General features: G+C 40.9%; 1 protein-coding gene across 9 annotated transcripts in view; it reads right to left on the bottom strand.

The window, feature by feature from the left end:
* The window catches only part of map3k15 (mitogen-activated protein kinase kinase kinase 15), a 133,800-nt gene that overhangs the window by 57,145 nt on the left and 50,955 nt on the right, over nucleotides 1-25,700 (bottom strand). For 8 of the 9 annotated variants that reach the window (XR_015758916.1, XR_015758914.1, XR_015758915.1 and 5 more), the window contains exons 4-11: nucleotides 25,080-25,248; nucleotides 24,211-24,317; nucleotides 19,084-19,254; nucleotides 15,321-15,433; nucleotides 12,879-13,038; nucleotides 10,219-10,369; nucleotides 6,870-6,977; nucleotides 4,035-4,084 (exon numbers count right to left, since the gene is read on the bottom strand). Coding sequence is in view for 4 of the 9 variants with exons in the window: in XM_043700555.2 (XP_043556490.2) it covers nucleotides 4,035-4,084; nucleotides 6,870-6,977; nucleotides 10,219-10,369; nucleotides 12,879-13,038; nucleotides 15,321-15,433; nucleotides 19,084-19,254; nucleotides 24,211-24,317; nucleotides 25,080-25,248 (1,029 nt within the window). In the remaining 5 variants the exon portion in view is untranslated. The remainder of the gene's footprint in view (nucleotides 1-4,034; nucleotides 4,085-6,869; nucleotides 6,978-10,218; nucleotides 10,370-12,878; nucleotides 13,039-15,320; nucleotides 15,434-19,083; nucleotides 19,255-24,210; nucleotides 24,318-25,079; nucleotides 25,249-25,700) is intronic. The other variant, XM_087992975.1, reaches the window with a different exon arrangement.

Here is a 25,700-nt window from a genome sequence, read left to right as displayed (position 1 = left end):
GGAGAGCTGTTGTTCAAACACACAGTTCGAAATTTTGTCATCCTACGTTATAGAAGTGAAAATGTGTTGCTGGAAAAGCGCAGCAGGTCAGGCAGCATCCAGGGAACAGGAGAATCGACGTTTCGGGCATAAGCCCTTCTTCAGGCTTATGCCCGAAACGTCGATTCTCCTGTTCCCTGGATGCTGCCTGACCTGCTGCGCTTTTCCAGCATCACATTTTCAGCTCTGATCTCCAGCATCTGCAGACCTCACTTTCTCCTACATTATAGAAGTGCCAATCCTTCATGAAAAGTTCATGGTCTGTAGAATGCTTTGTGGACATTCTGAAAGGTGCTATGTAAATGTAAGTCTTTTTTTGTTACTGAGAAGCTGAAGGAGTGGTAGCAAGGACAGACATAACCTTTCTTACAAATGGTAGATAACAGTTTGCTACAGTTCTGTTAGACTACTATATCTGACAATGGGCTGGAGATTAACAGCCAGATAGCAGTCAGCCATACTCTCTCGAGAGGAGGAAGTAAGGAATGCAGATGCTGGAGATCAGAGCCAAAATGTATGGCACTGGAAAAGCACAGCCAGTCAGGCAGCATCCAAGGAGCAGGAGAGTCAATGTTTACAGCATGAGCTCACGCCCAAAACATCAACTTCCCTGCTTCCTGGATGCTGCCTGGCCAGCTGTGCTTTTCCAGCGCCACATTTTTCGACTCATACTCTCAAAAGATCCAAGACTGTTGGAGACTAAGCACAATATCTGACATATGTACCGTGAGTGTGAGATGAGTCAACATAAAGAGTTTGCTAATTGATCTGGATGGGGGTTAATGGGCATGTTCCAAGTAACCTAAAATCTAAGATTGATAGAGCAAGTAATATTGGAACATTGGCCTGTCTTTAAAGAACAGGCAGTTGGTTACTGTTGAGGTGCATCCTCATGATGGGAAAAGGCTGGTTAAAATAAATCAGGACCTTGCTAAGTGATCAAAAAGGCAGAATCAACTGAAGCAGAAGGTGAATGCAAATGATAGTTACCAGGTAAATCTTACAAGTGGAAATCAGTTTGAACATAGGAAGTTCAGACAGCAATGAAAACAGAAACAAGAGGAGGAAAGAAACAAATAAGAATGGTAGACCATATAGAAATGAATTCAATTTATCTATAAAAGTATATAAATAGGAAAAAGGTAGTGACAGGACAACAAGGACAATTAGGAATTAAAAGGAGATTTACACACAGATTTCCTGCCCCCACCCACAACTCTTTCTCTGGTATATTTGTGGGTGGCACGGTGGCACAGTGGTTAGCACTGTTGCCTCACAGCGCCAGAGACCTGGGTTCAATTTCCGCCTCAGGCGACTGACTGTGTGGAGTTTGCACGTTCTCCCCGTGTCTGCTTGGGTTTCCTCTGGGTGCTCTGGTTTCCTCCCACAGTCCAAAGATGTGCAGGTAAGGTGAATTGGCCATGCTAAATTGCCCGTAGTGTTAGGTAAGGGGCAAATGTAGGGGTATGGGTGGGTTGCGCTTCGGCGGGTCAGTGTGGACTTGTTGGGCTGAAGGGCCTGTTTCCACACTTTAATGTAATGTAATCTAATCTAATAATGATAATATCATCAGTGCTGCTTCCCTCTCTCATCTGAAATTGAAAAGGTTTATCAATTTTGCTTCTAATTTCCACCCTACTCTGACCTTCACCCGGCCCATCTCTGACTCCTCCCTTCCCTTCCTCGACATTTCTGTTTCCATTTCTGGAGATAGACTGGCCACTAATATCCACTATAAACCCACCGACTCCCACAGTTACCTTGAGTATACATCCTTACACCCTGCTTCCTGTAAAGACTCTATCCCAGTCTCTCAGTTCCTCCATCTCATCTGTTCTAATGATGACAACTTTGACAAATGTTCACCTTCTTCCTTAGCTGAGGATTTCCCAGCACTGTTGTTATCAGGGCCCTCAGCTGATTCTGATCTATCTCCTGCACGTCAGCCTCCTCTCTCCCCTTCCACAACTGCAAAAGGGTCCCCTTTGTTCTCATCTACCTTCCCATGCACATCCAGAGGATCATTAGTCGCCATTTCTGTCATCTCCAACAGGATGCCATTACCAGACACATACTCCTTTTCCCTCTCTTGTCAGCATTTCACAGGGACCATGCTCTCCAGGATACTCTGGTTCACTCCTTCTTCACTCCCAACACCTCCCCCATCATCCCCATGGCACCTGCACTTTTGGAACTACCGAAGGTGTAACGCCTGCCAATTTACCCTCTCCTTCATAGCAAAGGGCCTCAACATACCTTCCAGACGAAGCAGCGCTTTACCTGCACTCCTCACAATTAGTCTGCTGCATTTGCAGCTCACAATGTGGTCTCCTCTACATTGGGAGAAAGTGAGGACTGCAGATGCTGGAGATCAGAGCTGAAAAATGTGTTGCTGGAAAAGCACAGCAGGTCAGGCAAGCATCCAAGGAGCAGGAGAATCGACGTTTCGGGCATCCTGAAGAAGGGCTTATGCCCAAAATGTCGATTCTCCTGCTCCTTGGATGCTGCCTGACCTGCTGCGCTTTTCCAGCAACACATTTTTCAGCTCCTCTACATTGGGGAAATGAAGCATAGACTGGGTGTCCACTTCGCTGAACACCCATGTTCTGCCTGCAAAAAAGGCACAGAACTTTAAGTTGCCTGCCCCATCACCATGCTCCCCTGGCCAACATCTCCATCTCAGGCTTACTGCAGCAGCTCCAGCAGAAGTTCGAAGAACAGCACCTCATTTTCCACTTGGGAACTCTACTGCTTTCTGGATTCAATATCAAGTTCAACTTTCCTCATGTTCTCCAAAAAAACCAGGCCTGTTATCACATGGTCTGCTATTACACACAATCGATTGGGAGCCACTAACAGTCCCCATTAACAGCTCTTCATTCTCTTAGGCTGACCTGAAACCAACCCTTTGTCTGTCCAACTGTTTTTCTCTCTTTGGACTCTATCACCACCAATTGTTTAATCCTTGCCCCCTCTGTCCACCCTGTTTTCAGTATAAAATCAACCTTTTCTGAGGTACCATCAGTTCCGAAAAAGGATCACCAGACCCGAAACATTAGCACTGATTACTCTCTACAGATGCTGCCAAACTTGCTGAGCTTTTCCATCAATTTTGGTTTTTGTTCCTATCATTTTACCCCATTTTAGAGTGCACTGTTCTCATTGGAGCTAAAATCACAAGGCTCTTTGTACACCTAATTTAGTCCGCTGGATATGTAATCCTACACCATCACCTGCAGATCCTTTTTACATAGTTACAACCTTTTGCTGCAGATCACATCGACTACTGGCCATCACACAGGGACCGGACTATCCAGGTTTCTCTCTGAACTTGTAAGGTGACATAAGTTAATACTATCACAACTGTGGCAAGCAACAGAAAGCAAAAAAGGGCTCTCTGGTAACCTGAGCTTATGAAATTCATGGTACTGTTGTTGCTATGCCAAATCAGTAAACCATCTTCAATTTGCACACTAACATCTGTGAGCCCAGACACAGAAGATCTTTTAGAAGGAAATATCATTTTAAAAGCTCAAATATTAAAAGGAGATATCCATTTCCCAGCCAAGTAAACCTCCAAGTCTTGTTTAAACAATGGAGCAGAAAAAAACCCCCTATTTTTTGCTCATCAAAACATCGCAAAATGAACTTTATTCCACAATAGAACAACACATTGCTCAGATTTAGTGTGTTTTGCGAGAAAATAGTTGTATTTTATTCTGATTTAAACAGATTATAAGGGGAAATTTAACTCAATCAAAAAAGTTAATGGAAAACCCAACTGAACCTAATTGGCAGGATTAGCCACAATTGCCATCTACCAATTTAAGCAAGATTTTCTGATTTAGATAAGACTGTCAGATGTAAGCCAAATGGAGTGGGCTAGGAAATGCATATACTTACTCAAATATTCACGAGTTTACATTTACATTTTAATGAAGGGATACAGCCCGATTTTTGCTTTATACAATATACACGTTGTTACACATACTCACCTTATACCTTTAATGGATGAGGATGTAAAATTCCACTCATGAATTCCCTTCTGTTGAAAAGATAATGACAGATACAAGGATTATACCAACAATTAATAATATTGAATGCATTAATGATGTCATGTCCTATTCTTTTAATGTTGCTAAATATGAAGTGCCTGCTATGACTAAGCATTTTAGTCATTAAGAAAAAACCATAACAAATGAAAAAAGTTGCACCTAAATTTTTGTAGTCTGAATACAAGAGTTTAACATTTTCTTACCCATACCTGACTGGATCAGTAATCTCTCACTGTCACGTTTAGAGTATACTCCAACAAACTTGGTAAGGTGTGAATCCAGTCCAGTATTAACAGTAAAATTGGAGACAGAGACTAGACTGAGCACAGACTGGGCATTTATTTGTCACTTAGCCACCTCAGGTCTGAGCGAAAGCCATACAAATAATGTGTATACAATGTAGGGATTAACATAAGTCCAATATGATTGTACGTGTGTGTGTGTGTGTGGTGTATCTACGGTATTAATCTGAATACCTTGCCAATGTAAATGACAATCAATGAATGGAAAAGCTGCTGTTTGAATTCTGGAAATTCTGTATTTTGACCTGAGCAAATCAAGGATCTTAATTCTTTACAGATTTGGTTAGTTTTTCTCCCTTAAGTTAACAACTATAGTACTGCCAACAAATAACATTTATAAAAGATATCTCTGCAGTTTGCTGACAGTCTAGTGTGGAGGTATAAAGTGATTCGTATTATGTTGCAACATACTTAGTCAAGTATGGAGTAAACATAATCATATTAACAATGTATGACAAGAAATGGCTGGTTTATCCATCATTCTTCAAGAAATAGGACAATACATGCTTAAAATTCTTGAACATTCTCAAGTGTATCTATGTATCTCTCACCACATATCTTATTTATCTCCTTAAAATACATGACCTGCATTGATCCTAAGTGCCCCACATATGGAAAAATAATCTAAGCTCAATTTGGGAACACACTTAGAGAAGTTCTTCAATTACTCCTAAAAAGGTAGTTTAATACATTCCAGGAGAAAATGGTGACTGGAAAGCATGTGCTCATCAAAATTCCTCGCCTTCTGTTTGTAGTCAACTACAATCAGGAGTGCCTCCAGTTCTCTTTTAAATGCTTATCGCAAAGTTACACTCACTGCAAAAGTTGTCAGTTTGTCCCTTGGATCAATGACATTCTACCAAAAGAACCACCTTCTGACAGCAATTCTAGATCTACACCTCTCCATGGTACACTCATGTCTCCTGATCCTCCTTAATCATTCTATCTCAAATATCTTGTCAATCTGGACAAAATCTAATCCTTTCATTAAAAACCAAAAGCACTGCGGACACTGTAAATCAGAACCAAAGAGAAAAATTGTGGGGAAGGCTCAGCAGGCCTGGCAGCATCTGCAAAGAGAAATAAAGTAAACGTGTTGGATCGAGTGACCCTTTTAAACAATGATATGAGTAACCCAAATTTTGGGCATTTAGTTTAGAGCATAAATGTCTGTAACTGATCTTAGAGTCCTCAGAACAAATAAGTAGATAAAGCAACTGTAAGTTGCATCTGAATTGGCACAATCTACAACCGGAACTATAAATTTATTTTGAAAGGCAAAGCACAACTTTTGTTTTGTTCTTTCACAGGATGTGGATGTTACCGGCAAGGCCAGCATTTGCTGTCCATCATCAAGTGCCCTTGGACCACAAGGCCTCAGGCCATTTTAAAGGGCAGTTAGGAGTTGAACATGTTGCTATGCGTCTGGAGTAATATGTAGGCCAGAGTAGGTAAGAAATGTAGGTTTCCTTCCCTAAGCATGATGCCTTTATGTTCACCACTTCTGAAACAAGTATTATATTCCAGGTTCATCAATTCAATTTGAATTCTATCAGCTGCCATGGATTTGAATTTCTAACCCAGAACATTAACCATTGAAATTAACAGTGTCAACATCTCGCTACAATGGGCAACACACTCCTGGAGCATGATTTAGAATTCTTTCCGATATGAGAGACAGCAATAATGGCCTTTAAAGTTCCAGATAGTCATTACAAGGGTTTCATACTAGCCATCTTCTGTTGTCATCTGTGCAACAACGTGTGGTTTTCATGGACTTTTTCTGTTTCTAGCATTTTCTTTTCTTTTTATTACAGGTTTCCAGCATCTGTTATATCTTGCTTTTGATTATTAATAGTTGCTTCGTAGTACAGGACTTAAATACTGCTAAAAAGGTTCAGCTTCAAATCTCTTTCAAACTGCACTCATCAGGGCTGAAATACAAAAACACTTTTCAACGAATCCCTCATCTCCTTTAATGCCTGTTTGCTTCTTTTCAATTATCTGTTCCCCTCTCTTGAAGATACTGATTGAGTATAGTTCTATGGTTATCTTCAATACTTTAGCTAAATGGCCTCTCTTATGTCTGAATTAGATGACGACTTTTCACTATCTGTTTTATCAAGGTGGGGCTGAGGAGGCCTCATGGTGTCAAAGTCCAAACCTTTCTTTCTCTGACATGTATATTTCCCATCTTGTTTAAGATCAGTAATATTTCTGATAAGCTTTTGTGAATTTGCCCTCAAATCACCAGTGATGCATCTATAATCTGGCCATTTGTTTCCAATATTGGCTGAATTTTGGAATTCTGCTTAAGCTGGGGTGCTGAGGCGAACTCCAGTAATGCCATGGATAAAATCAGGCAAGTGAACCACAGATTTCTTTGGTTTGTAAGTGTCAGACAACAATCAGCAGAGAAGCATTCACAATAAATTAAAAATGAAATGAAAGGTCTGATTTCTCCCAATCGCACCATTTCCTCTGATGAGACATGCCAAATGGAAACGGTTTTCTCATCTGCTTCACTGTTTATGGAAACATAAGATGGCTGGTAGACATTTGTTGGTTCAAGAATCAAAACCTAAGATAGAACAGAAGAACCCATTACCCTGAAAGTGTGAACAAAACAGTCATCATTTAACACTTGCACATCTTCGGCTACATTTGCAATGTGTGATATCAAAGACACTTGATCAAATTCTCTACTGTTTTAATGGAACTATTTACTGTGAACAGATCCAGATGAATTACACACAATTAAGACATTAATTAGTATTATTACACATCATAATGTCAACACAGAACTACGTTTCAAATTATTACTTTTGCTAAATACATTTAATTTTGATTCCCAAATGAACGAAGTCTGATATGGTTAGAGTAAGAATAATGCTTAAATGCATAATAAATAAATTAAACAATATATCCAAGTGCAATTGCAATAGAGTACTTTAAAGATCTTTGATTTATGTTTTTAACACAACTGGGCTAGTTGAGATTATGCTTGAAATAATTCCTCTCTCTTTGTCAGAGACACAGAGAGGCAGTTATATTGTGATATTGTCACTGGACAAGTAATTTGAAGGCTTCAACTGATGCTCTGGGGACAGAGGCTCATTTCCATAATATCAGCTGGTGGAATTTAAATTCAGTGAACAAAACTGCAATATAAATCTCTTAATAGCAACTACCATTAGTTCTTGTAAAAACCTATCTAGCTCACTAATATTCTTTAGGAAAATAAACCTGCTGTCCTTAATCAGTCAGGCTTACATGGATCTTCAGGCCCACAGCAGCGTGGTTGACTCTTAACTGCCCTCAGAAATGGCCTAACAAGCCACACAGTTCGAGAGAGAGCGGCAATAAATGATGGCACTGTCAATGATGCCATGTCCCATTAAAAAAATAAACAAAATGTATTACGCAAACATCATCACACACCTACATATCTTTGTACAGAGCTAACTACAGGAACTGTTCCAATTCTGAGAGAAGAAAACTGTGTGACACGGGTTTCTAGCACAGCAGGAGCACTTCTCAATCCCTGCATGCAACTTAGAATTAAGCCCATTTCCAGGGGTCAGGATAGTTTCCATTTTGCAGGTGGATTTTGGGATGATTTACTGCATTCCTCATATCAGGATCAGTGTATAGGAATAGTCATTCAGTCTTTCAAACCTGTTTCCTTATTCACTGAGAGTATGGCTGTTTTACATCTTAAATCCTTTCATGTTTATCAATTCCATGTTCAAGACAAAAAAAAATCCATCAATCAATATTCAATTTCTGCTGGTGTTTTTGTAAAACAAAGGTCCACATAATCTTTGCATGAAGACATTTTTCTAGCCTATCTCCTGAATGATTTGGCTATGATCTGAATGGACAATTTCCTCAACTGAATGCACTTTGGAAGCATCTGCAATTTCCTCACATTTGTCCTTTAAAATCCTGGGCTGGAGAAATAAAATAGATGGAAAAGAGCCTGCATAAATCCTGTACGTTGAGTGGCAATTCGGATCAATCAATGGGTCACAGGCTTAAACACCACAAACCACAAAGGGGATTTGATAGAGCCATACAAGATGATCAGAGAATTAGATAGGGTAGACAGTGAAAGTCTTTTTAGTAGGATGATGACGTCAGCTTGTATGAGGGGGCATAGCAACAAATTGAGGGGTGATAGATTTAAGACAGATATCAGAGGCAGGTAAGGGTGTGGAATGTCCTGCCTGCCAATGTAGTTAACTCAGCCACATTAGGAAGATTTAAACAATCCTTAGATAAGCACATGGATCTTGATGGGATAGTGTAGGGACGAGCTGAGAACAGTTCACAGGTCGGCGCAACATTGAGGGCTGAAGGGCCTGTTCTGCGCAGTATTGTTCTATGTTCTATGTTCTAACTCCATTCCACCCCAGCAGAGACAACACACAAAACTTAGATTGAGATTTCAGTGCAGTCATGAGATATGCTGAACCATCAGTGGTGCTGTCTCTCAGGAGACATATTAAACAAAACTCCTGTTTTCCCATTTAGGTGGCTGTTAAAAATTCACAGGGACCATTCAAAGAAGAACAGAAGAAATATTCCTGATGTTTGCCAAGGTTATTCCTTCATTCAGACAGATTCTGATCAGTTTTGAAGACTTTAATGATTATAAAGTGTCCATTAAATTCCCTGCATTACAACAGTAATTTCACTTCTAGGTATACCCAACTGGCTGTAAAACGATTTGTACTGTCCTGAAATCATAAAAGGAGATAAAACAAAAGATCTCATTGATGGCATGAGCTAAAAACACTTCCCTTATTTTGTTTTTCTCATTTCTGACTTATTATTTATGGTGTTATTAGATTTAGATTATATAAATCCTGAAAGCCAATGAGATCTTTACAAAAAAATACTTGTTGCTGAGAGAGCCAGTGTCTATTCTGATCTTCTCTAAACCCCTGTGAATAGGGAAAATGGCTGTGGAACCACCTCATCATCTCCTGTGCACCTCCATGATGGAGCACGAGCAGAAGTTCAGGGGCAAGTTGACTGCCTTGAAGGAACAAACTTGAAGGAGGAAGGTAATGGGCAACCCTTAAGAGAACTAGAGCAACACATCATGGGGCTCTGTTTGGCCGTGAGCGTCTAAAGCAGGCAATATAAAATCAGCCGCCTGCTAACTTTGCATTTCCAATCATAACTATGTCATGAAGTCCAAGTTACCTCCAATAAGTATCTGACATCACCTTGCATTGTCAATGGATGGGGCAGAATGTAAGCCAAACGGCTTCTTCATAAGGATAGGAAATCTGAATGATAGTATATCACTAAGCAGTTGTGAATTATTGTGAAGAACAATAATTTAAGTTAAAGTAGCCTAATCCTCTGTCACCTCCCTGAAGGTCAGATGCAACTTTAGAAGACATCTTAAAAATAAAAATGGTGGGACAATGTGAAGGTAAAGTCAGTCTAAAATTTATAAAATGGCAGTTGAGGGAGGTTGGGGAATGTTAAGGAAATTCTGAGGCACTGGTAAGTCACTCTAATTGACTTCAGTGTCCTCTGGTTAAGGAAGAAATATAAAGATTTCTAGTTCCTGATTGCTATCCAGTGTCTACTTCTGAAAAATGCACATGCAGATGTCAGATGATAAACAAGTCACTTTTCTGAGAGCTGATCACAGGATCAATACATGCTGCTTGGGTTAACACACCACTAATGGGGGATTTGTAAAACAGTTACTATTGCTGCTAACACTGTTAATAGACAAAATCCCCACCCACACAGCTGAAGGGGAGAAAATTGGTAAAAGACAAACAGAAATCTCCTACTGGAAAACGTAATCCACAGATATTGGTCCTTGTTGCTTCCACAATGATATCCATCCAGAAATTGAGACATTCCTGTTTTGGGGAATGATCACTGTTGATTTTCTGGAATTGCTGCAACAAGATCAGGTTCTGAACTAATGACTTCATGTACCTGAAAAAAAAGGTAGAGAGGATAGCTCTGCTTTTACGCTCTTTCAAAGTAGACTCCATATTTCGTTTGAAATGAACCTAAGGCATACAATTCACGAGCAGTCATTGGTTTCCTCACTAGAAGCTACTCCAACAAACATACAAACATGATGATGTTACCTAGCCAAGTAATGAAACATCTGGATATCAAACCTACAGCTCAGCGAGCAAACCTACACCCTAAATATACAAGCATATAAGCTAGGAAATATTCTCTGGCTTTAACACAGTACCCAACAGCTTGTGTTTGCTTTAATTATCCTCACTGATTAAACCTTAAAATTTCTCTTTATTTGACTAGCTTTCATTTTATTGAGATTTTAAGCAGTGATTGTGGATGATGTTCAGAGAGGGCAGACTTTCTAGGAATGAGTGTATTCCTGCACTTCCAGAAAATCTGGCATCAGGATGAAGCATTATTTGCATCTGCTCACACAAATTGCAAACTCAGTGAGTAATACTTGATCCTCAGAAGAAAAGAAAGAGAATAAGTGAATTTTCAAGTGTCCATGTTGGAAGCTATCTCTGCACCCTCCCTGCTTTGGGCATTCAGCAGCACATTAAAATCGGACCATCCCATTATGCTGTTGTCTGGATGTCCCAGCAAACAGGAGGAACTTCCCACCTTGTTTTCTTACCCACCAAATACAGGCCCAGTGACATTTCACCATGGCTGCTTTGAAATGAACCCAAGGATTACGATTCAAATGCAGTCATTAGTTTTATGGCCAGTTGCTGCTACAGCAAACATAAGAGTTTGGATCAGCAGTCAGCCAGTTACTTCAGCCTGTTCTATCGTTTGATAAGATCATGGTCAATCGGATCATGGTGCCCAACTACACTCTCCTTCCCACCCCTGATCAAAGTCTCCTGCTGCTGTGCAGACCTCCAATATCCATGCATGGCTGCAGCTTCTGGAGCCTGAAGTCAATGCATCCAAACACAGGCTCTACAATTGGCTGCATGGCCATGCAGTCTAGAGGGAACATTGCCCCCGGTGTCCTTTGACTCCCTTATGAGCCAAGAACCTACCTAATTCTGCATTCAAAATATTCAACAATCCCGCCTCCACAATTCTCTGGAGAATAAATTCTACACACACATGACCCTCAGAAAATATTTCTCCTCATCTCCATCCTAAATGGGAGACCATTCTAGTCTCTCTCACAAGGGAGAAACATTCTCTCAGCATCCACCCTGAGCAGGCCCTCAAGACTTTAGATATTTCAATAAGATCACCTCCCATTCTTTTAAACTCCAATGGACACAGGCCAAACCTGTCCAACTTTTCCACATGGAATCACACTTTCATTCCAGGGATTAGTTAAGTGAATCTTCTCTGAACTACGAATGCAATTCTTGTCTACTTTATAAAAGTACACAAACGTGATCTCACCAAAATCCAATGCAACTGTAACAAAACAATCTTACATTTATATTCTCCTTCCTTTGCAATAAACATTTTAATTGCCTTTCTAATCATACTAACTTTTTATAAATCAGTTTCCAGGGCATCCAGACACATATATAACTAAAGATTTCTACAGTCTCGCTCCATTTTTATAATCTGTTGCTTTTCTATTCTCACTGCCAAAGTGGACAATTTCCTGAATTATATGTCATATCTGTCAATTTTATACACGTTCATTTAACTCACCTTTATTGTGTGGCAGCCTCTTTCTGTCTTTTCACAATGTACTTCCCAACATATTTTTGTATCACCATCAAATTTAGCCTCTTCATCCAAGTCATTTAAATAAATTCTAAATAGTTGACTGATTCTTGCAGTATTCCATTCATATTATCGTGTCAACACAGAATTACCCATGCATGCCTATCCTCTGCTTCCTGTTAGCTAACCAATCCTCTATCCATGCTAATATATTGCCCCCTACATCATGAGCTCTTGTTCTGCATAGTAACCTTCAACATGGCACCTCATCAAAAGCAATGAAAATCTTAAGTGCATCATATCCAAAAGATTTCTCTTCATCTACATTGCTTATTACTTCCTCAATGAACTCTAATAAATCACTGACTATCACTCTTCATTGAGACCTTCCTAAAGTCTGTATAACCCACAAATTCTAATAGGCATCTCCTTCCTCCAAGGCACTTCAATCTCATTTCTAATGCAGTGCTCCTCTAAAAAAATTCTTAAAAAAGGAAACAGCAATCGTGAGAAAAACCAGGAGTGAAGCTGGTGACTGATTCACTGTTTGTATTTTAAAGCACGATTTAATCTTGCTCAACTCTACTCCCATGGCTTTCCTCTATTTAATTTTAATTTTGACTCTGCACAATGGCCAATAACAAAGCAGCTCCATTTTTACAGACCTCCCCTGACTTTCCTGACCATTGATTCAATAGCAGCTAATAACCAATGTCACCCTAAAGTAATACTCACTCTCTTTGTGTTCCGATGGGGTCAGACCCAGACTCAGTCAATTCACTCAAACAACAACTCTTACCAAAAAGGGGGCTTGAGTTTGAAGAGTTTCTCAGCTGCTTGCACTGCCTTGTTGACGTCCTTGGCTAACATACTGACTATGAAGAAGTGGCCCACATCGTAGAAGTTGTTCATTTGGTCCAGATTTCCTTTCCTACCCAGCAGACTGTTCAGTCGCATGCCTATACAAGAGGTGAATTGATCATTGTAAGTACAGGGCACTTGTGCAAAGTGGGTCCTTGCTGTCTCTGGAAAAGGACACCATTCATATTTCATCATTCCAGTGTTTTGGTGCTCCTAACTACAGGATTCTAAACAGTAAATGGAGCAGTTAGTTTCATGATTAAAAGTGCCAACCATTTGGTACTGAGCTATGAATAACAGGAATGCACTATGTTTGATCCTGGGTCATCCTGTGAATACAGATCCCCTCCCTTTTCTTGATACCTTTGTTGGAATGGACAGTAGCTCTGAACCCAAAAGCCATTTGGCAAACATCAGGGCAAAGGTCGTTTGTCTGGATTCCATTCCAGTCTGCAGCCATAGGAACCAACCAAACCTGTGACAAGTGCTGTATAATGAATGCCCCTTCGGGAATAGATGCATTTGCAGCTATCAGCACATTACTTTGACAGGAAAACTAAAAGATTACACTTAAATTATTTTGATAGATAATGTAAAAAAGGCCAAAGTCTTGGAAAGGAAGCAGCCATACCCTTTAACATATTTAAACAATTTTAGGACAAGCAAAATTTTATGCATCTTGGGAAAATTCAGAAAATCATAGTGACAGCACACAGGAATTTCCTATGGCAAACTCCCCTGGCACAGACATAAAGTAATAAAGCTGCTGCTGAGGTATCTGGCGATTGTGAGGACAGTGATGCTTTTCAAAGGATGCTTCATCAAAATCAATACAGTTCACCTCAGGAATTCAGAGTGATCAGCAAATGTGGCCATATATTGCTCCGATTGCTCTTTGCACTCAAAAGGAAATTATCCAGCGTTATTGATGCAAGTGCATTACCAAGGATCAAGTTGAAAAACGTCCCTACATCACTTAACAGCACGGTGGCTCAGTGGTTAGCACTGCTGCCTCACAGTGCCAGGGAGCCAGGTTTGATTTCAGCCTCCAGTGTCTGTCTGTGTGGAGTTTGCACATTCTCCCCATGTCTGTGTGAGTTTCCTCTGGGTGCTCCAGTTTCCTCCCACAATCCAAAGATGTGCACGTCAGGTGAATTGGCCAAGCTGAATTGCCCATAGAGTTAGGTGCATTAGTCAGAGGGAAATGGGTCTGGGTGGGATACTCTTCGGAGGGTCAGTGTGGACTTGTTTCCAACAGTGTAGGGAATCTAATCTTAACCTCATGCCCCCATAACAAAACAAATTACAGAATTCTTTGGAGATTTCTCCCCTGCCATGACCACAAGAAATAGGTGGAAAGACAGGGTGTGAGGATATACAGAAAGTTTACAAGAGATATTGGTAGATTAAGTAAATGCTGGCAAATGGTGTATAAAGAGGGCAAATACAAAGTTGTTCATTTTGGAAGGGAGAACGAAAGAACATATTATTTAACTGGAGAAAAACTGCAGAAAGCTGCAACATGAAGGAACTTGGGGGTATGTGTGCATGAAACACAGATAGCTAGTTTAGCAGGTAATCAGGAAGGTTAATGAAACGTTGGCCTTTATTTCAAGGGAGGTTGGAGTATAAGAAGAGGGAAGTCTTACTGCAAGTGTGCAAGGTGCTGATGAGACCACATTTGGATACGGAGAGCAGTTTTGGTCTCCTAATTTAAAAGATAGTATTTCATTGGAGATAGCTCAGAGAAGGCTCATTTGGATGATCCCAGGTATGGAGGGCCTGTCTTATGAGCAAAAGTTAAACAGGTTGAGACTCTACTCATAGGAATTTAGAAAAATGAGAGGCGATCTCATTGAAAGATATAGGGTTATTAAGGGGCTTGACAGGGTAAATGCTGAGAAGATACTTCCCCTCATGGGACAGTCTGGGACCAGAGGGCATAGTCTCAGAATAAAGGGGTGCCAATTTAAGATGGAGATGAGGAGGAATTTATTCTCTCAGAGTGTTGAGAATTGTTGTAACTCATTGTCACAGAGAGCTGCGGCGGTACAGTCCTTGTGTATGTTTAAGGCTGAAATGGATAGATTTTTGACCAGTTGGGGAATCAAGGGTTATGGGGAAAGGGCAGGAAGGTGGACGTGAGGAATGTTGGATCAGTCATGATCCTAGTGAATGGCACAGCAGGGTTGAGGGGCGGAATGGCCTACTCCTAATGATCTTACATCACTTTTGAAATGGTCAGTACAACACAAGCAACATTCAGAGTTGGGACCCTGCAGCTCTTAATTGCGCAGAGTGAACATTTAATTATGGTGGGGCTCATAAGCTTCATTTTGAATGAAATTAAACATTCATACTTTAACACTGATGTACTCACCAATTTTTCTTAGCTCCATTGAGCTTTCAAACTGCTGACCAGCTGCAATTAGGAGAATGGCCAAATTAGACCCAGAGTACAAGGTTGGTTGGAGCTCAAAGCCTTTGCGATACCTGACAATAAGTAGAAACAAATGGACTTATTCACTAAATGTTAGATTCATTCATTCAATCAGTGGGAACAGTATTACATGCACACTGGTTCCTAACACTATCAATAGCTGTCCAACACTTCAAACACAACTCTAGAAATGGATCTACATAGTTACACTGTAGCTGGCATGTAACTTAACAAGTAACAGGAAACTGATTCATGATAAATTACGATTAGGAAGGCGTTGCCCTCATGATATTACTCCTAGACTATCAATCCAAAAACTCAGGTAACGCTCCGAGGACCAATATTTATATCCCACCAATACAGGAAGTGGAATTTGAATTTAATAAAAATCTGGAATTAGGAGTCGAATGATAACTTTACGATTGTTGGAAAAATCCTTCTGCTTCACTAAAATCCTTTCGGGAAGGAAACTGCCACCCTTACCAGATCTGGCCGACATGTGACTCCATAACCACAGCAATGTGGTTGACTCTTAAATGCCCTCTGGGGAATTAGGGATGGGCAATAAATAGAAGCAATGCCCATGTCCCATGAGTGAATTTTTAAAAAGCTTCCGATAACACAGAATTCTGATGGTTGTATAGCAAATAATTAAGGGGAAAATTGCTCAAATTCTCCTTCATTTGTGTGGGGAAATGGCAGGTCTTTGTGGATATATATTGGAATTTTTTATGGTTGAGTCTGATTTTGAAGGCTCACACTTTGAAACATTGACAGCTGGATTTGTTTTGTTGCCTCACTCGTATATGTTGCAACATCTAATTCTCTCCATCCCTGGGGAAGGACAAGTTCGGACACTTGGTCTTCAAACAATGCTTCTTCATATGGACATCTATGTCCATGTTTGGGACTGAAGTTGTACTGAAGAGGGAGCTAATAGTGCCAGGAACTACAATGTTGCCTGTCATGATGAGGCTGATGAATGGGCATTCATATGATGCAAAAGGTATTCCACAATCCATTTACAAGAAAACTAAATAAACCTGAAAGTATTGAAGAATCACACTGACAAAAGGTGACTGTCTGAGCTGATGTGGCATGTATATTGGGTTCTCTTGAAGTAAATTAGGGCTAGTTCCAGCTTTCACAAAATCAGCTATCTACTGGTATGCAACCATTCTGGTCCTGCAGTAAGATACCACCTTTGAAATCTTTGGAACGGATTGAAAAGCTTCTGAAGAGTTAGAGGTTTTGACCTTAATTAAGGTTTTCGACCAGTATACTACAAGGATGCCAGAAGCTACAGGAGCCCACAGTCAAATGTTAGATTCTATCGTGTGTGGCAACTCTGTGATGAATGTGAGAACCAGCCTCTGACCAAAGGGAAGTGTCGAAGCATTGCCTTTGTCATCTGTCCTATTACATGTCTTCAAAAACATGTTGGATGACATTGCATGGGCTGCACTTGGCATCTACAAGATGATTAGGCTCTGGCCTGAACAAATCTGAGCATGGATCCGAATACCAGGCACAAAGAGCAGTAACTGTAAAGTGAATGTGCGCCATCTCCTCTGCTTGACTGACTAATCTCCTAACCATTGAGGAAAACATACAACATAGCCGGAAGCCATTCAGTGTCAACAGTTCGAAGGGCTATCTCATTATCTCCGCTCTTCTGCATCTTGCACCATCCTAAAAGTCTTCCATTAAATGTATATATTGAATTCCCTTTCCAAAGATGTGACTGAATCTTATTTCAACACAGGCAACTCACTGCTCAAAAGAATTTTAATCTCACCCCAGCTTTTGATTAAAGCCTAAATCTGCACCCTCTATTTACTAACACCAACACCACCCCCTCCTTTACCCGACAACCAGTAGAAAAGTCTGCTCTTAAATACTTTCTCATCAATCTGAACTGCAATATAAATTCCCCCTTGTTATGGTCAGGTATGCATTAATCAGTTGAAAGGGCTTTGGGGACAGGATCGTTAATAATTTGTCAAATTCCCTTCTGAAAATAAAGGGTCAAGGCATGCAGGGTTATGGTGACAGGATAAGCGATCTTTTCAAAGATCCAACACAAACACAATGGACTGAATAGTCTGACTCGATGTTGTAAGATTTTATGTATGAAATTTTAATTGGAAAGCGGGTGCATCATACCTTGGACCTAAATGTAAATTTCTTGAAGCAGGAACTAAATCCATTTCAGAGCTGCTTTTAACAGAGGGGAGAAGAGGTTCTGGGAACTAAGCCACTTATGCAAAGTAGATAACCACAGCCATCTTTGTTTCCTAAGCAGCAGGAAACTGAGTGGTTGAAAAGAACCTGAATCCATGAGGCAAGTTCACTGTCCACCATCATGAACATTCACTGCAATAACTCATCAAAGTTTCTCTGATAGCACATCCTAAACCCATGACCTTTAACCACCTGCAGGAATTAGTGCAGCAGATAAATGGAAACACCATCAATAGACAATAGACAATAGACAATAGGTGCAGGAGTAGGCCATTCAGCCCTTCGAGCCTGCACCGCCATTCAATATAATCATGGCTGATCGTTCCTAATCAGTATCTTCTTCCTGCCTTATCTCCATAACCCTTGATTCCACTATCTTTGAGAGCTCTATCCAACTCTTTCTTAAATGAATCCAGAGACTGGGCCTCCACTGCCTTCTGGGGCAGAGCATTCCACACAGCCACCACTCTCTGGGTGAAGAAGTTTCTCCTCATCTCTGTCCTAAATGGTCTACCCTGTATTTTTAAGCTGTGTCCTCTGGTTCGGCACTCACCCATCAGCGGAAACATGTTTCCTGCTGCCAGAGTGTCCAATCCTTTAATAATCTTATATGTCTCAATCAGATCCCCTCTGAGTCTTCTAAACTCAAGGGTATACAAGCCCAGTTGCTTTCAGTCTTTCATCATCATCTGCAAATTTCCATCCAAGTCACATAATCAGTTCTGCCATTACACGTCTTTCCTCAACATGAATTGGCTATAACGCGATTGATGAATAGGGGAACACTGATTCGAAAACCCAAGCTTGTAAGATGGGTGTTGGCTAGAACGCAATATATCGTCCAACACTAAGTGCTATTTTTGCAGAGTGATTTTTTATATAGCGCAGGCTTACACAAGAACACATCGTGTTATGGAAGAAATGACTGTATCAATCTGAAGTGAAACTATCTCTTTGTTCTTTCCCTGATGAAAAGCCTTGAACACCCTTTCTGAGTGTTATCCATGTTAAATGGGCTGCAGCAGTTCACCACAACTTTGAAGGGAAATTAGGGATGGGCAATAAATGTCCATGAACATGAGCAATGCTCACACCACACAGTGACGCCACTGTTTGAGGGTCAGGAGGAGCAACAGTACTTCCTTGAAGTGTCACAATTGTTGCAAATATTAATTGATGATCACTGAACTCCAGTCACTAGCAGACATCCATTGCATTCACATTGTGATGCCTTGCAATCTGGACCCTACGGTTCCACTGCTATGATTTGAATTGCTATCACAATGTTTCTCACTCTCTTAATAAGCTTCCCAACTCTTGTATGTCTTGATCCAGTTCATTACATTACAGCTTTCCAAATTAGTGTTATATATAGGTTATCTGTCAGAAAACAGCTTGATTGAATAACAGTAATAAGGAGAACATCTCAACGCATTTCTGAAGACCTGAATTTTCTTACCATTCTATGGCACTGTCCCGGTTCACTATATCATTGCAGTATGAGTCAAGAAAGAGGTCTTTATAAATTTTTCCACACAAGCAGTACATGTCAGGGGCAGGCTGCTCACATGAATTCAGGACTTCAAGCATCTTATTCAAGGCTTTTTCTCTGTCGCCTGGGTGATTCCTCCTGCAGAGAGAAAATACAAACAGCACAATCTTTACATAGAGTTGTACAGTCACTGCAGGTTACTGAGCCAAGATCTATTATGCTAACAAACAGTATTTTATCATCAATGGTGCCTGCTAACATTGAAGTACATTCAGAACTAGGACTAAGCCAGAACTGTTCTAGGATTGTACTCACCACCTATTTATGTATTGGTGTCAGTAATTAATAAATGCTCCTGTTGCATAACCTCAGCATGATCTCAACACATGGCAGAAGAAATAGTGGACACCCCGCTCCACAGAACTTTCCCATCATTCTGAACGACGGTGGGAACATTCGAAGTAGTCAGCAAACACAACAGGAATCCTTGGGGAACTCTCAAAGCAGAAGCATTGAGTCACTCTCTGCTTTAGTGAATGCAGTGTACAGAGAGACAAGCTATAAAATCAATCAACCAGATACGCGTGCAACAGAAAGCCTGCACTGGCAGAACAACCAGGAATCTTCTAGTCCAAGCCATAAAAGGTGGCAAATAAAAGTTTGATTGAAAAGATCCCATTCAACAACTGAATATAAACAAAGCAACTCATTGTTGCTTGTTACAGGCACATCTCTGGACAGGATTAGGTCCCTTGACCTACCCAAGCATTTAGGCCATGAGGATGGCCCAGACCAGGTTTCTGAGTGACTAAGCTGAAATTGATACCATGCTGCTTCAGATCTTGTTTCCAAACTTGATAAAGACCAGGTCAGTGTGCTCTTATATCCCATTGGTAACATTGCTGAAACAATTCTTTCCCGACTTTGTATTTTGTCATTTCTTCATCTATCTAAGCTTCAGTTCAGGTGCACAATACCTACTTCAGTCCAAGGTGTAACACAGTTACTAACCAGGCTAGATTTAATCAGCACAACCAGAATCAAGAAAAGTTACATTAATGAACTCTGTGACTATGGACTGAGCTTATCTAAAACTGCATGGAAGTTGGCATCTTAGCTAGGGTTCTATCTGATCTATTACAGCACAGAGAAAACCACATATTGTCCAAACTGTTCATATAGCCCAGCAAATTCAAATCTGCAAATTCAAATCTTTCACAGGGAAAGAAGATGATTTTTCTCAGGAGCTCTCAGTTGTGTTTGTTCTTGTTTAAAAACCACAAATCAGCAAGAGCTCTTAGAAATGGAAAGCAATGGGAAGAGGACACAGCAGCTGTCATTGCTCCTCGTCTGTGGTACTGTAGGAAGCAGTAAACTAGGTGAAAACCGCCTAGCCAGAGTGGTGTGCCATGTATGTAGCTAAAGATCTGGAGGAGACGGTGTTGGACTGGGATGAACAAAGTTATAAATCACACAAAGCCACGTTGTAGTCCAACAGGTTTATTCGGGAACACTAGCTTTCATCAGGCGGTTGGGGAATCTGATGAAGGAGCAGTGCTCTGAAAGCTACTGCTTCCAAATAAACCTATTGGACTGTAACCTGGCATTGTGGGATTTTTAACTTGGTAACTAAAGAGACTATTTTAAAATTGTCTGTGGGAGCAGCGTAACAGTCCTAAAGAAAGACAAAAATCACAGAACCAAATTGCCATACTATTCCTGTCCATAAAATACATGTAAATGAAGACAAAAAGGATTTTGTTTTTTGGGGAATTTAGATTGTTAAGATGACCTCTGAAACACAGATGTTTCTATTATGGACAAGAAAACGTATTTAGATACCAGGGCCAATTTCCAATACTTTTTACTTCCTTCGAGATTCAAACGCTCAACTGCAAAGTACAGGAAGCATTCCAATGTTAAGACATGGAGCAGTCAAGTGTCACATTTTGCTGTAATGGACATGAGTTAAGGGACAATCTATATATCATTTCTAATCAACCCCATACTTCATTGAGCAGAGACGCCTGTGCTGCCCAGAGCCTTCTTGATGCCACAACAGACAACTGTGGTCTACTCTTTTTTTATTGACATTCCAACCCTAAGATAAAAGGTGATTTTTTTTTCCAGATTTTCCCTTCCTTTTTTCAGATAGGCTGGAGATCAAATCTGACTATTTTACAGGCATCCAGTGTAGCTGCCTAACGTGGGCTTTCAGCCTCTTTCATTGACAAAAGAGGGATTTAGTGCCAGATATCAGGCCTGGACCCACCTATGGCAGAGTTTCTCTCAGGAAGTCAGTGGCCTCCTTCTCCCATTGCCAGTGTTGGATTGTGTACTGGGTCAATGAGCAGACAGGAGTCCCTCAGCACAAGGTGATGGCAGATGGTTGAGTATTTATATGTTAAGATCTCGTATCTATCAGCAAGGGATTTATTATTGGGGAGTTATAAGCAGGGGACTTGTGAATAAAGATAGATGACTAATCTATGACTAGAAATTTACAAGCAGATTATCTATGATTGGAGGTGTCCCTGGGTTTGGTGATGGTGGTGGGGGAGGTTGGGGGGGGGGGGGGGGGGGGGGGAAGGTGTGGTGTGTGTCAGTGTGTGAAGTTTCCTAAGCAGGGAGTCTGTGAGTGGCTGCTCTTTGAATGGGGGATCCATGAGCAGATGTCTGTAAATGTGGGCGGCTGCTGGATTGTACATGAGGGCTATATATATCAATGGATTTTATTAACCCACCCCCTGGGACTAACAGTCAGCAAGATGGGTGTACAAACTGGGTGTCATGCAGTGGACATCATTACTGGTTACTCACCCATCGCTGCCCTAACTATAATTTTACTTGTGGTAGGAGGTCACGTGAGAAGGACCACCCACTCACCTGTCAGTATATCATTGAGGCCATGGAGTGGCCAACTAAGGCCTACCTCAGCCTTGAATATATTTAATGACCCAGTTCTCTGCAGTAAGGAATTCTACAGATTTATGACCATATGACAGAAGAAACCCCTCTTTATCTCTGATTTGGTGCACAAACCCCTTACTCTGAGATTATGCCATCTGGGCCTGATAAATCAGAGATATTTTGGAAGTGCCTCAGCCACCCTGTGCCTCTTGCAAATCAGAGGACTCATTCAAAAAGGAAGAAACTTTCAGGTCAGGGAAAACCTGGTGCAACAGCATTTGTGGACAAAAATTATGAACTCTCTTTCCAATTTTCCCCTCTGTCCTTGTGTTTATCCCCCTCCCACCCCCAACTGTCTGTGCACTGGTACTGTGTATGTGTGTAAGTGGAGTTCATAATGGGTTTAACATTCTAATCAGTAGTCGGTATATACTGATGGTTTATATCTGTTCACCTGTAACTAGAGTCTAATTATTTGTAATAAATATTGATTCTTGCTGGTACAGAAACGTGGTCCAGGTTTTCTAATGACCTATGTTTGAAAATCAGGAGACGTGTGGAACTTTGCATACTTATTGTAAAATCTTTACCTTTTGTAATGAATCCAGGGGCTTGATTTCCAGTGAATTATCGTTGGATGACAGCCACTCTCTGGCCAATCAAGGGTGCTGGCTTCAAAGGGGGAGGCATTGAGTGCAGTAAGCCACCAACATCCCCTGCCTCCCTCTCCCGCAACCTGCAACATTCAATCCTCAGCATGTCCTAGCTGACCTGTGACCCAAGGTTGCTTGGCAATCCTGGGACCTTGGTGGGTACACCGCTGGTAGCTGCCACTGCTCCCTGACAGCACTGACAGCAATGAGGAGCTACCACTGCTTCTGACTGGCTAGCGCATCTCACCTGTCCTGAATCCTGGGAAAGGACAGACAGTGACCACTTAATGGCCTGAAGGTACTGAATATCACTGGACCTCCCATGTGAAAATGATGGGGTTCTGTGATCAGGAGGTGAGACATCCCCATTGGATTCACTCATTCTCACCTTATGTTTCCAAATTATGAGGACATAGTTTATATTCCCTTGTGCTTGTATTCCCATGAGTTTATAAGTTTACAGAGTGATTCAAAGTGGTATTTAAAATGGTATAGGCATTCAACGGCGCAGCTGCAGATAAAAACATCTCTGGTAAGCGAATTCAGAACAGCAAGATACAACATCTTAACATTAAAATCAAGAGTGTGTCACTGGAAAAGCACAGCAGGTCAGGCAGCATCTGAGGAGCAGGGGTCTGACCTGAACATAGAACATAGAACAATACAGCGCAGAACAGAGCCTTTGGCCTTCGATGTTGCACCGACCTGTGAACTATTCTCAGCTCGTCCCCCTACACTATCCCAAGATCATCCATGTGCTTATCTAAGGATTGTTTAAATCTCCCGGCTGTGCTTTTCCAGCACCACACCCTCGACTCTGGTCTCCAGCACCTGCAGTCCTCACTTTAATCATCTTAAAATTAAAGCTAAAGGTGTAAAGTCAGATAATATTAATTCAAACAAAGGATAGGGAGTACACAACTTCACTCCCCAGTAAAGGTTGTGGATACCAGGAATCTAATGGGGTATCAGAACTGAGATTGACAGATTTTTCTTTTAGAAGAGGGTTGAGAGATATGGAATAATGTTGTGTTAAAGGTGTTGAACTGTCACTCAGCCTTGCTTTAATTAAATAGTGGAGCAGGCTTGGAGGAAATCTTTCTCTGTTCATATTTGTTAAACTTTGAAACTAAAAGTTAATCATATGATGTGGCTGCCATCACAGGTCTTACTGAGTTTAGGTTATGTCACAGATCCCTAGTTGCATTTTAGTAACTGAATATAATTGATGGCTGCTCTCTATCTACCCACATTCAGCATTGACTTAGAAAGTGCTTTACAAAGCAAAGTGATAAACCTCACAAGGATTTAATGTGAATAAATGAAAAACTCAACAGCACCGAAACAGGTCACTTACCCCAAGTGACGTATGCCAATTTCTGTGCCGCACAGGGATCTTTAATCTCATCAGCCTCACCTTCCTCTCTCAGGTTTATCTAGCTTCCCTTGAAATCATATGATCCCTGACAACACAGCCCTAGCAGACTAGAGGCAAGGTGTTTTCCTAATTACTACACAGCAGTAACTCTACCTGTTCAATGCGAATGCATAGTGAAATTTGATGTTGTGCTGATTAGCCAGGTCACAGGTCGGCAACATCTCCAGAGTTTCTACCAGCTTGACCATACCATCATAATCCTGTCAGAGGTAGAGTAAAATAAGTCATTAAAAAAATTAATGGCCAAATTTAAAATGTCACATTTCTGCTGTGGTAAAACCCCCTTAAAAGATTGCATGGCTTAACGAGGCATTGTGACATGAAATGCCTGACTGAGAGTTCTACCCAATGAACTCCAGCTGACATTATTTAATACTTGTCTGAGGTTCAATGATAAATTACAAATAATACGGAGCACTTTTGATCAAACTGTCATACTGCACTCACATGGAGACATACTAAAGGAGGAGAGATGTTTATGGACTGGGAATTCCAGATGTTAGGGCTTCAGTAGCTCAAGGCACAGCTGTCATTTGTGGAATGGTTAAAAGAAGGAATATGCAGGAGGAAGCCTCAAGAGATAGAGAGGGCAAAGGCCGTGGTGGAATTTGTAAAACAAGGGCGAGAATTTCAAAATTGAGGCAGTACTCAATCACAAGCCAACGTAGGTCAGCAAGCAAAGGGATGGTGATGAATGGAGCTTGGTGCAAGTCAGCACACAAGTAGAAATGGCCTTGATAAGGGTTTGAGCAGCAGAATTGGCTGATGCTATGGCTCAGTTTCTATTACACCCTTTTGTTGAATATCTTGGGAAGTTTTCTGTTATAAGGAGATACATAAATGCCATTTGCTGTTGGTCCATTGCAGTGTCTCTCTGTCAGGATGCTCTGCTTTTAATCCTCAGTAGGTCCTCCATAAGAACACAATAAAGTATCTCTTCTACATTGCTGGTCTCTCTGTACCTGGATGTCCCTGTATGAGAAAAGCAAGTTTGTGATAACGTCAGGCGTGACAACCTCCGTGCTTTCTATACGCTGCTTAATGCCAGTGAGTTGTTTGGCAAGTTCATCTCCTTGGTATCGCTCCCTCAATTTTCGAATGTCACTCAGCAGAGTATCCTTGATATATGTGCTGTGAACAACAACAACAACAGAGACTGCACAACAGGTATGACAAGAAATGTGTTGTAAATAACAATTAAATAGATGACAAAATCTGTTTAAGAATAAAACTGTAAGCACGATTAAATTATTTATCTATTTATTTGATGCAATTTCCAGACATCTGTTCCTACAATTGTAAAAACAATGACTGCAGGGAGTTTGAAGAAGTCCCATCATAATTAAAAGATTGATACTGTGGAGAAGCTAGAAATAAGCGGAGACTGATAAATTGATTTCTGAAACAGCATGATATTTAGATTAGATTCCCTACAGTGTGGAAACAGGCCCTTCGGCCCAACAAGTCCACACCAACCCTCCGAAGCGAAACCCACCCCCCTAAATTTACCCCAACTAAGCCACCTAACACTATGGGCAATTTAGCACGGCCAATTCACCTGACCTAAACATCTTTTTACTGTG

This window comes from Chiloscyllium plagiosum, unplaced genomic scaffold (assembly GCF_037043375.1).
Source record: "Chiloscyllium plagiosum isolate Xiang-an unplaced genomic scaffold, Cpla_swu_hap1 HiC_scaffold_12, whole genome shotgun sequence".
NCBI classification, from domain to species: Eukaryota; Metazoa; Chordata; class Chondrichthyes; order Orectolobiformes; family Hemiscylliidae; genus Chiloscyllium; species Chiloscyllium plagiosum.
Note: the sequence above shows the minus strand (reverse complement) of the source record. Positions and strands in the feature narration are given on the sequence as shown.